The sequence below is a fragment of the Mobula hypostoma genome, chromosome 1 (assembly GCF_963921235.1).
Source record: "Mobula hypostoma chromosome 1, sMobHyp1.1, whole genome shotgun sequence".
Classification (NCBI taxonomy): domain Eukaryota; kingdom Metazoa; phylum Chordata; class Chondrichthyes; order Myliobatiformes; family Myliobatidae; genus Mobula; species Mobula hypostoma.
The window spans coordinates 28703808-28717453 of NC_086097.1; the positions used below are offsets into that span (position 1 = coordinate 28703808).

Sequence of the window (13646 nt, forward strand, 5' to 3'; positions counted from 1 at the left end):
CTTTTATATATTGGCGAGACCTGACGCAGACTGGGAGACCGCTTTGCTGAACACCTATGCTCTGTCCGCCAGAGAAAGCAGGATCTCCCAGTGGCCACACATTTTAATTCCACATCCCATTCCCATTCTGACATGTCTATCCACGGCCTCCTCTACTGTAAAGATGAAGCCACACTCAGGTTGGAGGAACAACACCTTATATTCCGTCTGGGTAGCCTCCAACCTGATGGCATGAACGTCAACTTCTCTAAACTTCCGCTAATGCCCCACCTCCCCCTAGTACCCCATCTGTTATTTATTTTTATACACACATTCTTTCTCTCACTCTCCTTTTTCTCCTTCTGTCCCTCTGAATATACCTCTTGCCCATCCTCTGGGTTCCCCCTCTCCCTTGTCTTTCTTCCCGGACCTCCTGTCTCATGATCCTCTCGTATCCCCTTTTGCCAATCACCTGTCCAGCTCTCGGCTCCATCCCTCCCCCTCCTGTCTTCTCCTATCATTTTGCATCTCCCCCTCCCCCTTTCAAATCCCTTACTCACTCTTCCTTCAGTTAGTCCTGACGATGGGTCTCGGCCTGAAATGTCGACTGTACCTCTTCCTACAGATGCTGCCTGGCCTGCTGCGTTCACCAGCAACTTTGATGTGTGTTGCTTAAAGAATTTTGAATCTGTTGTCACATGTACCAAGATACAGTGAATAGCTTGTCTTGCATACTGTTCATACAGATCAAATCATTGAGCTAGAATGAGTTAAAGTAATAACAATTCTGAATAAAATGCAAAGGCTACTGAAGTGCAGTGAAGTAAAAATAAAATGCAAAATTATAATAAGATGGATCATGAGAGGCCAAGAGTTGGGGATGGGAGAAGAGAGCTGAGGTCTTTAGTTATACTGGCTACTTTGCTGAGGAAGCAAGAAGGGTAGACCATGGAGAAGGACAGACCATGGAGATGAGGCTAGTTTCCATAACGTGCTGAGCTACGCCTACCACACTCTGCGGTTTCTTGTAGTCAAGTGCAGAGCAGTGATCATATCATTCCATCATGCATCTAGACAAAATACTTTATATGGTGCATTGATAAAAATTGGTAAGAATCGATAAGGACATGCCGAATTCTTTAGACTCCTGATGAAGTAGAGGCATTGATAAAGAGGGAGGAGGACACAGTGAGATCTCTACCCAAAATAGTAGAGGGTGGATTCAATCACTCTTTCTCGGGCATATCCCACCAGGTAGATATCATCATAAAGAGAGCCTTTGGCACATTGGCCTTCATAAATCAGAGTTTTGAGTACAGGAATTGGGATGTTATGTTGAAGTTGCACAAGATGTTGGAGAAGTCCACTTTGGAATACAGGAGAGATAAAAAGATTGACAGAGTACAGAGAAAATTTACAAGGACGTTATGTTGCTGGGATTTGAGGACCTAAGTTATAGGAAATTGTTGAACAGGTTAGGATTTTATTCCCTGGTGTGTAATGAATTAGGGGAGTTTTGAAAGAGGTATACAAAATTAGAATGGGTATAGTTAGGGTAATTGCAAGCAGGCTTTCTCCTGTGAGGTGGAGGTGGGGAGACTAGGACTAGAGTCAGGAAGTTTAGGGTGAAAGGCAAAATACTTAACGGGAACCTGAATGTGAACTTCTTCACTCAAAGGGTGGTGCGAGAGTGAAACGAGCTGCTTGTGGAAGTGATGGAGGCAGGTTTGGCTGCAAGATGTAAGAGATGCTTGGATAAGTACATGCATGGGAGGAGTATGGAGGGTGTGTTGATGGGACAGAGCTGAATAACAGTTCAGCACAGCCAAGATGGGCCTGTATCCATGCAGTATTGCTCTATGGCTACCCAGCCTCCCAGTAACCAGTGTCTTGGTGACAGCCCAGCTTTCACACAGAGCAAATACTAGTAAAAGCTGAGCGGGCTCTTCCAGCACACTCATCTTGCAGGCTCCTCATTGCCGAGATGGAGCTGCAAGATGTTACAGCTTTGTGGTCTTGTGGTTTGCAATTGAACCTAAAATACTTTTTATCAGTTAGAGCCAGACCAATAATTTCAATCATTTCTACTTAAACGCAAAAGATCCCAGACTTCTGGGAAGTCACGTGCAAAAAAAAAATCCGAAGTCTTCAGAACAAGTACCTAAGCAGTCAGCAGCAGTAGAAGACCCACAATCTTATACACAAGAGATTCTGCAGTTATTGCTCAACCTTGTTCTACCTCAACGATTTGATCTGTGTGACAAGTTTTTTTCTCTCTTAGTACACGTGCTCTTCTATCAGATCTCTTGTTAAGTCCTTCAGTACTTCCACCTATCACCTCCCAGCTTCTTAACTCAAGCTGCTTCCTCCACCCACAAGAGATTCTGCAGGTTGGGTGAGACTAGAAATACACCGGGGTTAAGGGTGACAGATGAAAACCTACGGAGACGGAGTTAAGATGGCCCTAAACAGTGGCTCCTTTACTTGCATCTTCAGAAACAGCTCTATTTCCATCTTTAATATCTCTATTTTTCCCTTTCAGGGTTCTTTTGAAGACCCTGACCTGGAGTTACACACTGACTTTGGTTCTTTGCAGGAATAGGAAGGCAGATTATTATCTAAATGGAGTCGAGTTAGGAAAAGGGGAAGTACAATGAGATCTAGGTGTTCTTGTATATCAGACACTGAAAGCAAGCATGTAAGTACAGCAGGCAGTGAAGAAAGCTAATGGCATGCTGGCCTTCATAACAAGGGGAATTGAGTATAGGAGCAAAGAGGTCCTTCTGCAGCTGTACAGGGCCCTGGTGAGACCACACCTGGAGTACTGTGTGCAGTTTTGGTCTCCAAATTTGAGGAAGGACATTCTTGCTATTGACGGAGTGCAGTGTAGGTTCACAAAGTTAATTCCTGGGATGGCAGGACTGTCATATGTCAAAAGATTGGAGCGACTGGACTTGTATACACTAGAATTTAGAAGGATGAGAGGGGGTCTTATTGAAACGTATAAGATTATTAAGGGATTGGACACGCTGGAGGCAGGAAGCATGTTCCCACTGATGGGTGAGTCCAGAACCAGAGGCCACAATTTAAGAATAAGGGGTAGGCCATTTAGAATGGAGTTGAGAAAAACTTTTTCACCCAGAGAGTGGTGGATATGTGGAATGTTGTGCCCCAGAAGGCAGTGGAGGCCAAGTCTCTGGATGCTTTCAAGAAAGAGATGGATAGAGCTCTTAAAGATAGCGGAATCAAAGATAACGGGGATAAGGCAGGAACTGGATTCTGATTGTGGATGATCAGCCATGATCACAGTGAATGGTGGTGCTGGCTCGAAGAGCCGAATGTCCTACTCCTGCACCTATTGTCTATTGAATGGGACCCGTTCTCAGGGTTTCAGGACCAGCCGATGTTCTGCACGCTAAGGGGTCGGCCTGAGAGGCAGTCTAGTGTTTGGAAACCTAAGATCTCAGGGCTCTGGAGACAGGCGGATCAAGGGTCAGTGTCACAGCGGGAGACTCGTGTCTTCAGGGAGGTTGGAAACCTTTCACCGTGGGCCCGGAGACCCGAGACCTTCGCAATCTTCAGGCACAGAGCTTGTAAAAAGCGATGAAATCGCAAACCAGCGGGTTGTTGTTATGTCTCCCGCTTGCTGTGAGAACGGGGGACACCTCCCTCTCCCTTATTAGGGAGAGAGAGAACCTGTGGGTTGCCGAATGCCGGATGAATTGAGATAGTCTTTGGGGTAACTGCAAGGTCGGTGTCTTTGCTATCGTTTGGCTCACGCTTGTGCTCAGTAGCGGGTGCACTTATTTTTGCCGGTGGGGGGGAGAGAGGATTGTTGCTTGCCGCTGCTTGTGTACAGGAGTGGGGAGCTGGTGGGGGGGGACTTTGGGGTTCTCACATTTAACTGCAGTTCATTCTTTGGGGCACCTCTCTGTTTTCATGGATGTTTTGCGAAGAAAAAGCATTTCAGGATGTATAATGTATACATTCCTCTGACATTAAGTAGAACCTTTAAACATGAAGTTGGACTTCTTCACTCAGAAGGTGGTGAGAGTGTGGAACTGTGGGGGTGGTGGGTGCGGGTCGTGCTGCAACATTTAAGAGATATTTGGATAAGAACATGGAGGGGAAGGTTATGGTGGAAGTAGTGAGGGGTTTAAGAAGGAGGAATCGCATAGGAGAGGACATGTACCAAGAGAAAGGGAAAAACTTCTCCACACAGATCAAGGTAAAACAATAACGTTGCTGTGACAGAGAAAGTGTAGTACAGATAGACAATAACGTGCAAGATCATAACGAGGTAAATTGCGAGGTCAAGAACATGAGATTCTGCAGATGCTGGGAATCTTGAGCAACACACACAAAATGCTGGAAGACTCAGAAAGTCAGGCAGCATCTATGGAAGGGAATAAACTGTCAAAGTTGTGAGTTGAAACCCTTCATCGGGACTGGAAGGGAAGGGGGCAGAAGCCAGAATAAGGTGGAAAGAGGGAAAGGAACACAAGGTGGGTAAGTAAAGTGAGAAGCCGGGAAGTCATAGGTGGAAAAGGGACAGGACTGAAGGAGGGGCACCAGAGGGAGGCGATGGGCAGAAGAAAACAGGTGAGAGGGCAACCAGAATGGGAATGGAAAAAGAGAGGAGGAGGAGAAGGGAGAAATTACCAGCAGGGTGAGAAAATGGAGTTCCCACAGTCCTCCATACAGTTCACCAGGCCTTTTCATTCTAAGTGTGCAGTCTAAAGATGGCCCTAAGAGGGGAGGCAGAATGGAGAGTGGAAAGAGTGGGAAGGAGGAAAGGGAAAATGAGCAGAACTTTGAGAAATCGATGTCCGTGCCATCAGGTTGGTGGCTACCCAGACGGAATATTGAGGTGTTGCTCCAACAGCTTGAGTGTGGTCTCATTGTGGCAGGAGAGTATTTAATCACTGCAAGAACTATTGTTCTGGTGTAGCTGCTATCCCGCAGCACAGTGTTTACCCCAGATGATGACAATCACTGGCTGGTTTAGAATGACATGAGAAACATGATTCACTACAACCATGCCAGCTCTCCGAAAGATCTCTCCAACTTCTTGATCTTGTTGCACTTATATGGCACACAGAACAAAAGCTTTTCACTGTATCACAGTACATCGGGATGAAGGGGCCCTCAGGATCCACACCACCAGGTTCAGGAACAGCTATTACCCCTCAACCATCAGGCTCTTGAACCAGTGGTGATAACTTCACTTGCCCCATCACTGAACTGTTCCTACATCCCATGGACTCACTTTTCAAGGACTCTTCATCGCATGTTCTCGATATTTATTGTTTTTTCTCCTTTTGTATTTGCACAATTTGTTACCGTTTGCACATTGACTATTTGCGTTTCAGGGTCCCCTATGGTGACATATATGGACTTTGATAATAAATATACAATTAACTTTTGAACTTTGAAGTAGTTAACTGGATTCATCATTACCTTAACGAGTAAGAGCGTTAGTAGATGGTTGTCTCCCTGAAAGGAGGCTAGTGGTGTGCCGCAGTTGGAGGCAGGATTAAACGTAACATTTAAGAAAGCATTGATAGGTATATGGTTGAAAGGGGTAATGAGGTCTATGGTCCGGGTATAGGTAGATGGGACAAGGCAGAAAACCAGGTTGGCACAGACCAGATGGACTGAAGAGCCTGTTTCTGAGTGTAGTGTTCTATGACCGTAAGACAAAGGTATGGAATGAGGCCATTCAGCCCATCAGTTCTGCTCTGCCACCATCATAGCATCATGTAGTGTGGAAACAGGCCCTTCAGCCCATCATGTTCACAGACTAACAAACATCCATTTACACTTTTCCATTTTACTTTATTCTCTTTACATCCGCATCAACCCCCTCTAAGATTCTAACTCTCACCCACACAATACATCATAGTTTTCTGCATTAAATTCCATCTAACACACTTGGGCCTACTCCACCCTAACGATATACTGTTGAAGGGATCACAAAGCCATGCTGATTAACCCTAATCAACCCATGTTTTGCCAAGTGCTCGAGATCCTGTCTGTAAGATATCAATCATGTTACTAATGTACTTGCCTCAACTGTTTCCTCGAGCAGTCAGCTCCAATTACTAACTCTGTAAAAAAAAAATTGTCCCTCAGGTTCCGATCAGATCGCACTTAATTAAACCTCTGTCCTCTAGGTCTTAAATAGCTGACTAGTTGCATCACTGCTTGGTATGGAGGGGCCACTGCACAGGATCACAAAAAGCTGTACAAAGCTGCAGACTTGGTCAGCGCCGTCATGGGCATTCGCTGGCCCAGCATCAGGAACATCTTCAAACGGCAATGCCTTGAAATGCAGCATCCATCATTAAGGACCCCCATCACCCAGGACGTGTGCTTTTCTTACTGTTACCATCAGGGAGAAGCTACAGGAGCTTGAAGACACACACTCAATGTTTCATAAACAGCTTCTTCCCCTCTGCCAACAGATTATATATATATTTTTTTCTTATTGTAATTTATAAGATGTTTATGTCTTGCACTGTACACTGCTGAAAAGCAACAAATTTCACAACATATGCCAGTGATGTTAAACTTGCTTTTCCATGGGCTTCGGTCTTGCTGGCAAGCCTACTGTACATACAAACACATTGACAAGCACTTTCTGGAAGTCCAAATACCTCACAATACCGTTACTTTTTCAAAAAGCCTGACCAAATTAGGACACAATGAACCATTTTCCTTTTTCCTGTATGTTGCCAGACCAGAAACATCAAACCAGAGAGATTTAAAAGACACCTGAGGGGCAAGTTTATCCCCCCCCGCCGGAGTAACACAATCAAAATGCTGGTGGAACTCAGCAGGTCAGGCAGCATCTATGGAGAGGAATAAGCAGTCTATGTTTCAGGCCAAGACCCTTCATAGATAGATAGGTATACTTTATTGATCCTGAGGGAAATTGGGTTTCGTTACAGCCGCACCAACCAAGAGTAGAGCATAAATATAGCAATACAAAAACCACAAACGATCAAACAACAATATGCAAACTATGCCAGATGGACAATCAAACAACAATATCAGGACTCATGAAGGATGTTGGCCCAAAGCTTCGACTGTTTATTCCTCTATAGATGCTGCCTGATCTGCTGAGGGGGTGGAGGGTATAGGGAATGAACTGCTAGAGGTAGAGGCGAGTACGATTACAACGGTTAAAAGACATTTGGACAAGTACTGTACATAGGCAGGTAGGATATCCAGGGATATGGACCAAATGAAGACAAACAGGACTGAATAGTGGACAACTTAAATAGCATGGGGAAATTGAGCTGAAGAACCTGTCTCTATGTTGTATGAAATCAAAGCAGACTGAACCTTCATCAACTGGACGCTACAGATCTCAGGACCAGCGAGTTACCTCTGATGTCCCGGCTGACAGTCATTCTTCAACCAACACCATCAAAATAGGCCATCTAATCACCAACAGGTTACTGTTGTGGGAGTTGGCCTTGTACCAAACACCATACCTCCCATCGTACAAGAATGACCGGTAGATTGTACAAGGTGTGCGCATAAGAATATGGCAAAATAGGAGTAGGCAATTTGTCCCCTCAAACCTGACCAGTCCCAACCCTCACCCCTCTTCTGTGCCAGTTTCTCATCGCCCTCAATTCCCCGATCTTTCAAAATGATTTCTATGTTCACATCAGACTCCCTGGATCACCCAACCTCCACATCCCTCCACGAGAGTGAATTCCAGAGGTTCCTGCTGCAGTTACTCTGAAAGTGCTCCCAAAGTATGGTTGGGTCAAGGGCTCCAGGATTAAGGTGGACTGGCAATACATTTCCAAGTCAGGATGAGGTGCAATTCAGACAGATGGTAGCATTTCCTGCACATCGAGAGAATGTCTTGTGAGGATAGGTTGAGCGAGCTAGGGCTTTTCTCTTTGGAGAGAAGGAGAGACGAGTTGATAGAGGTGTACAAGATGATAAGAGGCCAAGATCAAGTGGACAACCAATGGCATTTTCCCAGGGTGGAAGTGGCTAACACAAAGGTGTAGCTGCCTGCAGCAACGAATTCCAGAGATTCACTGGCTAAAGAAATTCCTCCTCATCTCCCTTCTAAATTGACGTCCCTCTATTCTGATGCTCCTCTGGTCTTAGACTCCCTCATCATAGGAAACATCCTCTCCACATCCACTCTATCAATGCCTTGTGACACTCGATAGGTTTCAATGAGCTCTATGTTCCATAATTCAGAAGCAAGATAGCTCCAGATGCAAATTAATCTTCAATGAGAAGCTCCCAGTACACACCTCAAAGGATAAGCAAATAGCTTGAACAGCTTGCCAAAATTTCAAACAGCCAGGCATGCAAAATTAGAGAAATCTAGATTTTTATGATACACAACAACCGTTTGGTCTCATTTGCTGAGGTTTCTGTCAATGCTCAAACACAAGCAGTGATTGTGGGTGTAATGATCACACACACGTATTCTGGACTCTTGATTTGTTCCCAATTACATAAAGGTGTACAAGATGACAAGAGGTTAATGGCAGGATTCCTAGCAGCGTGGAAGAACAGAGGAACCTTGAGGTCCACATCCATATAACTCAAATTTGCCATGCAGGTTGATAGGGTTGGTAATAAGATGTATGGTGTGTTGACCTTCATTAGTCGGGGCAATTGAGTTCAAGAGCAACGAGGTAATGTTGCAGCTCTATAAAACCCTGGCTAGATCACACTGTGAATAGTGTGTTCCAGTTCTGGTCGTCTCATTATAGGAAGGATGTGGAAGCTTTAGAGAGGGTGCTGAGGTGATTTGCCAGGATGCTGCCTGGGTCGGAGACCATGTATTTTGAGGATCAGTTGAGTGAGCCGGGGATTTTCTCTTTGGAGCAATGGAAGATGAGAAGTGATGTGATAGAGGTGGACAAGATGATGAGAGGCATAGATGAAGTGGACAGCCACAGACTTTTTCCCCAGAGCGGAAATGGCAAATATGACAGGGACATAAATTTAAGGTGGGTGCTTGGTGGAAAGTATAGGGCTGATGTCAGAGATAACATTTATTATCAAAGTACATTTATTATCAAAGAGTGGAAGTTGCATGGAATGCACTGTCTGGAGGGGTGGCAGATGCATCAGAGACATTTAAGAAACTCTTAGGCACACGGATGAAAGAAAAATGGAGGGCTATGTGGGAGGGAAGAGTTAGATTAGTCTTAGAGCCAGTTCAAATAGGATAAATCTTAGAGCAGATTAAAGAGCAGTTTGGCTCAACATCATAGGCCGTAGGACCTGCACTGTGCTGTACTATTCCACGTTCAATTCTGACAGAAGTGTAATTGGGTGCCCAGGATTTTGAAGCCTAGATCCAAAGTCCCAGAATACCCTCCTCAATCTCCATACCTCCCCTTGCTCCTTCAAGTCTATTGGTCTGTCCAAGCTGTCAGCTAAAAGGGCCCTAACCACCTTACGACAGATTTACTTCGATAAACCTGCGTGAATAGGCAGCACAAGGGTGCTGTGGGTAGAGCCACTGCCTCACCAGAGAACGAGCTTCAACCCTCACTCCGTTCTCCCTGCGATCACCTGTCTGCCCCCTAACCCTGGGTACTCCCAAACCCATCCTCCTCCTCCCAAATACGCATAGGTCAATGAGTTCATTAGCTACTGTAAATTGTCCCCAGGTGAGGGGGGGGGGAGCTGCTGGGAATTATGGCAAGGGCAAAATAGAATCAGTGTAGTATTAGTGCCAATGGGTGGTTGATGGTCAGTATGAACCCAGTGGGCAGAACAGCCTGCTTCTGTGCTGCACGACTACAGAATGCTTTTCCACACAAGGCAAATTTGCCAAGTTCCCGTTGAACCTCACTAATTTTTATCAATGCACCTTAGAAAGCACCCTATCTGGATGCATCACTGCTCTGCCTGAGGCAAGAAACTGCCGCGAGTTGTGGACACAGCTCAGTACATTACAGAAAGCAGCCTCCATGGACTCAGTCTATACCTCTCGCTGCCTCGGTAAGGCAGCCAACATAACCAAAGACACCACCTACCCCAAACCTTCTCTGTTCTTCACACCCCACCCCATCAGGCAGGAGATGCAAAAACCTGAAAGCCCATACCACCAGGCTCAAGGACAGACAGCTCTTATCCCACGGTTATAAAACTATCGAACGGTCTTCTAATATGGTAAAATGGACTCTTGACCTCACAGTCTGCCTCATGGCCTTGCACCTGCGCTGCACTTCCTCTGTAATTGTATCACTTTATTCTGCACTTATTTAATGCTTTTCCCCTGCACCACCTCAATGTACTAATGTGATGGAATTATCAGTATGGATGGTCTGCAAAACAAAGTTTTTCACTGTACCTCGGTGCACGTGACAAAGATAAACTAATTTACTAAATCCTGTTGAAAGTGACAGGGCAGGATGTCACATAAGGTCAGAGGGAGATATCAGTGCACATTATTAGAGTCATGGAGCACAACACAGAAACAGGCCCTTCAGCCCATCAAATCCATGCCATACTGTTATTCTGCCTAGTCCCATTGACTGGCATCTGGACCATACTCCTCCCATCCATGTACCTATCCAAACTTCCACCACTTCACCTAGCAGCTCATTTCACACCTTCACCACCCCTCAGAGTGAAAAAAAATTCCCCCTCACATCCCTTGAACATTTCACCTTTCACCCTTAACCTATGACCTCTAGTTCTAGTCTCAAGTAACTTCAGTTGAAAATGTTTGCTTGCATTTACCCTATTTGCACCCTTCTTAATTTTGTATACCTCTATCAAATCTCCCCTCATTCTCCTGCACTCCAAGGATAAAGTCCCAACCTAATCAACCTTTCCCTATAACTCAAGTCCTCAGTCAAATTTCTCTGTACTCTTTCAATCTTATTGATATCTTTCCTGTAAGTAGGTGACCAGAACTGCACAGAATACTCCAAATTTGGTTTTACACTTGGACATAACATCCCAGCTCAAATGATTTGATTTATGAAAGCCAATGTGCCAAAACCACTCTTTACCAGATAGAAAGCTTTATACCTGACTGGGAGACCGTTTCGCTGAACACCTATGCTCTGTCCGCCAGAGAAAGCAACATCTCCCAGTGGCCACACATTTTAACTCCACGTCCCATTCTCATTCTGACATGTCTATCCACCGCCTCCTCTACTGTAAAGATGAAGCCACACTCAGGTTGGAGGAACAACACCTTATATTCCATCTGGGTAGCCTCCAACCTGATGGCATGAACATTGACTTCTCTAACTTCTGTTAATGTCCCTCCTCCTGTTCTTACCCCATCCCTCATTTATTTATTATTTTTTTACTTTTTTTCCCTCTCACAATTATTCCTTGCCTGCTCTCCATCTTCCTCTGGCACACCCGTCCCCCTTTCTTTCTCCCTAGGCCTCCTATCCCATGATCCTTTCCCTTCTCCAGCCTTGTATCCCTTTTGCCAATCAACTTTCCAGCTCTTAGCTCTATCCATATAACCATATAACAATTACAGCACGGAAACAGGCCATCTTGGCCCTTCTAGTCCGTGCCGAACTCTTACCCTCACCTAGTCCCACCGACCTGCACTCAGCCCCTTCCCTCCTGTCTTCTCCTATCATTTCAGATCTCCCTCTCCCCCTCCCACTTTCAAATCTCTTACTAGCTCTGCTTTCAGTTAGTCCTGATGAAGGGTGTCGGCCCAAAACTTCGACTGTGCTTCTTCCCAGAGATGCTGCCTGGCCTGCTGCGTGCACCAGCATTTTGTGTGTTTTACCATATTTATGAAGTGGTTTCAAAGTCATCATTCTGGTTAGAGGGTGCTTCTTCTTGAAGCAGTGTTAGAAGATAACAACAGCTCAAAATTCAATCAGATTACAGGCATTCACACATATGCACCCTACCATCTCCTGTTCTGTAGACAGCTGGCAAGGTTTCTTCCTACAACCCACTTCCGCCCTGTCAATATCACTTGTTCACAAGCTCCAGGGTTACAAGGCTACATACACATTCTGGCTATCACCAACTCGAGTGTTTACTGAGATCGGCGCTGCTGCTGGTCCCGGGAACCCCCGACGCCATCAGCAATCCGGAATGAGAATTATTACCACTGACATATGTCGTCAAATATGTTGTCTTGCGGCAGCAGTCGATTGCAATACATTAAATTACTGTAAGTTACAATAAATTTAAAAAGTGCAAAAGAGGAATGGCGAGGTATTGCAGTGGACTGATTTGAAATCATGGACCGCTCCGGCAGGGAGTCATCTCCAGCGCGATGGCTCTCCAAGCGGCCTCCACGCGGATGTGGTTTTAAAGTATGCTGTTAAAACGGTAAAATCAAAGTGAAAGCGAGAGACTCACATCTGCAACATGATTTTGTGTAGGAACACGCCATCGGCCAAATCCATGTACATGGTCCCGTTCTCCTCGCTCGTCCCGCCCAGCGGTCCGAAGGTTTTCACCTGGAAGATTTGTTTTAATAATTCTCAGTTAGAATGTGATAATTAATGACAAACAAGACGGTTGGAATTGCTCTATAGTATCGAAGTAGGGTGCAAAGTTGCAAACACCCGGCGACCATTTGCAATAGTTAACAGAAGTTCAGAGAGTCAGTGACAGCTCTCCCCTCTCACCACCCCACCGCCGCCACGAAAGTACCCAGTTTAAAACAGCCATACCCATCCCACAATCTGCCGCACTTCCCTGTCTCTCTCTCTGCTACCAACATATCTCCCTTCATTTCTCTTTCCTCTACAGTCAAACGCACATTTTCACGCGTATATACCCCCTCTCTCCCCCATTCTGTGTGAAGTACCCTCTCTCATCAATATCGTCCAACGTCCATCTCTCCCCCTCCCCTTCTCCTCCCTCTCTCTCACACACACACTGACACGAAACTCCTTCCCTCCTCCGTCTCCCTCTCCCATCCCTCCGTCCCCCTTCTTTCTCAATGCTCTCTCTCTCTCTCTATCACACACTCGGCTTCACTCACCCAGGTGACCAGCGGGCTGCTCATGAACTGCTCCAGCAGCTCAGAGATGGTCACATCCATGGTGAGCATCGAGGAGATCCAAGCCAGCCGAGGGGACGGGTAAGGTAGTGCTGGGGGAGGTACTCAGGGCACCGAGAGAGGGAGCCGGGCAGCCCGGCCCCTCATCACCCAGTGAGGGTGAAGGAGCGCAGCGGGCGAAGGTCCCCCGTCTCTCTCCCGGGGCGCAGCCACCGATTCCGCCGCCGCCGGGACCACGCGAACCGGTCCACGCCGATTCACCGAGTGCCGCAAGCCAGGGCCGGCACCATGGCAACGCCGCGGGTTATGTTTCCATAGGGAGAAGCGGGCGGCAAGGAGGGGTGGTCGGGCGGAGAGGTTGCAACAAATTGCCCAAGTCGGAGTCACGCCGACCCGCCGCTGGAATCCCGAGACTTCGCAAACTGATACGAAGCGGCGGAACAAAGCGGCGTCCGCAACATTGTAATCAGCGCTTGCAAACCACCACGGAGCGACAGGGCGCTCCGCCAATCGCCGCTTGCAGATCTCTCCGCTCAACCAATCCATTCATCGCTGAGGGCAGTGGGGCGGGGTCTGGGAACGCGACGCCCTCTGGCGGGACGCAGTGTGAACTACACGCGCACGGCGAGAGTGAGTGAGTGAGTGAGTGAGTGAGTGAATC

General features: G+C 46.5%; 1 protein-coding gene across 1 annotated transcript in view; it reads right to left on the reverse strand.

Moving 5' to 3' along the window:
• The window catches only part of LOC134345040 (protein Daple-like), a 255263-nt gene extending 242160 nt beyond the window's left edge, over positions 1-13103 (reverse strand). The window contains exons 1-2 of the mRNA XM_063045180.1: positions 12968-13103; positions 12337-12437 (exon numbers count right to left, since the gene is read on the reverse strand). Coding sequence (XP_062901250.1) covers positions 12337-12437; positions 12968-13036 — 170 coding nt within the window. The 5' untranslated portion in view covers positions 13037-13103. The remainder of the gene's footprint in view (positions 1-12336; positions 12438-12967) is intronic.
• Between the last annotated feature and the right edge of the window lie 543 nt (positions 13104-13646).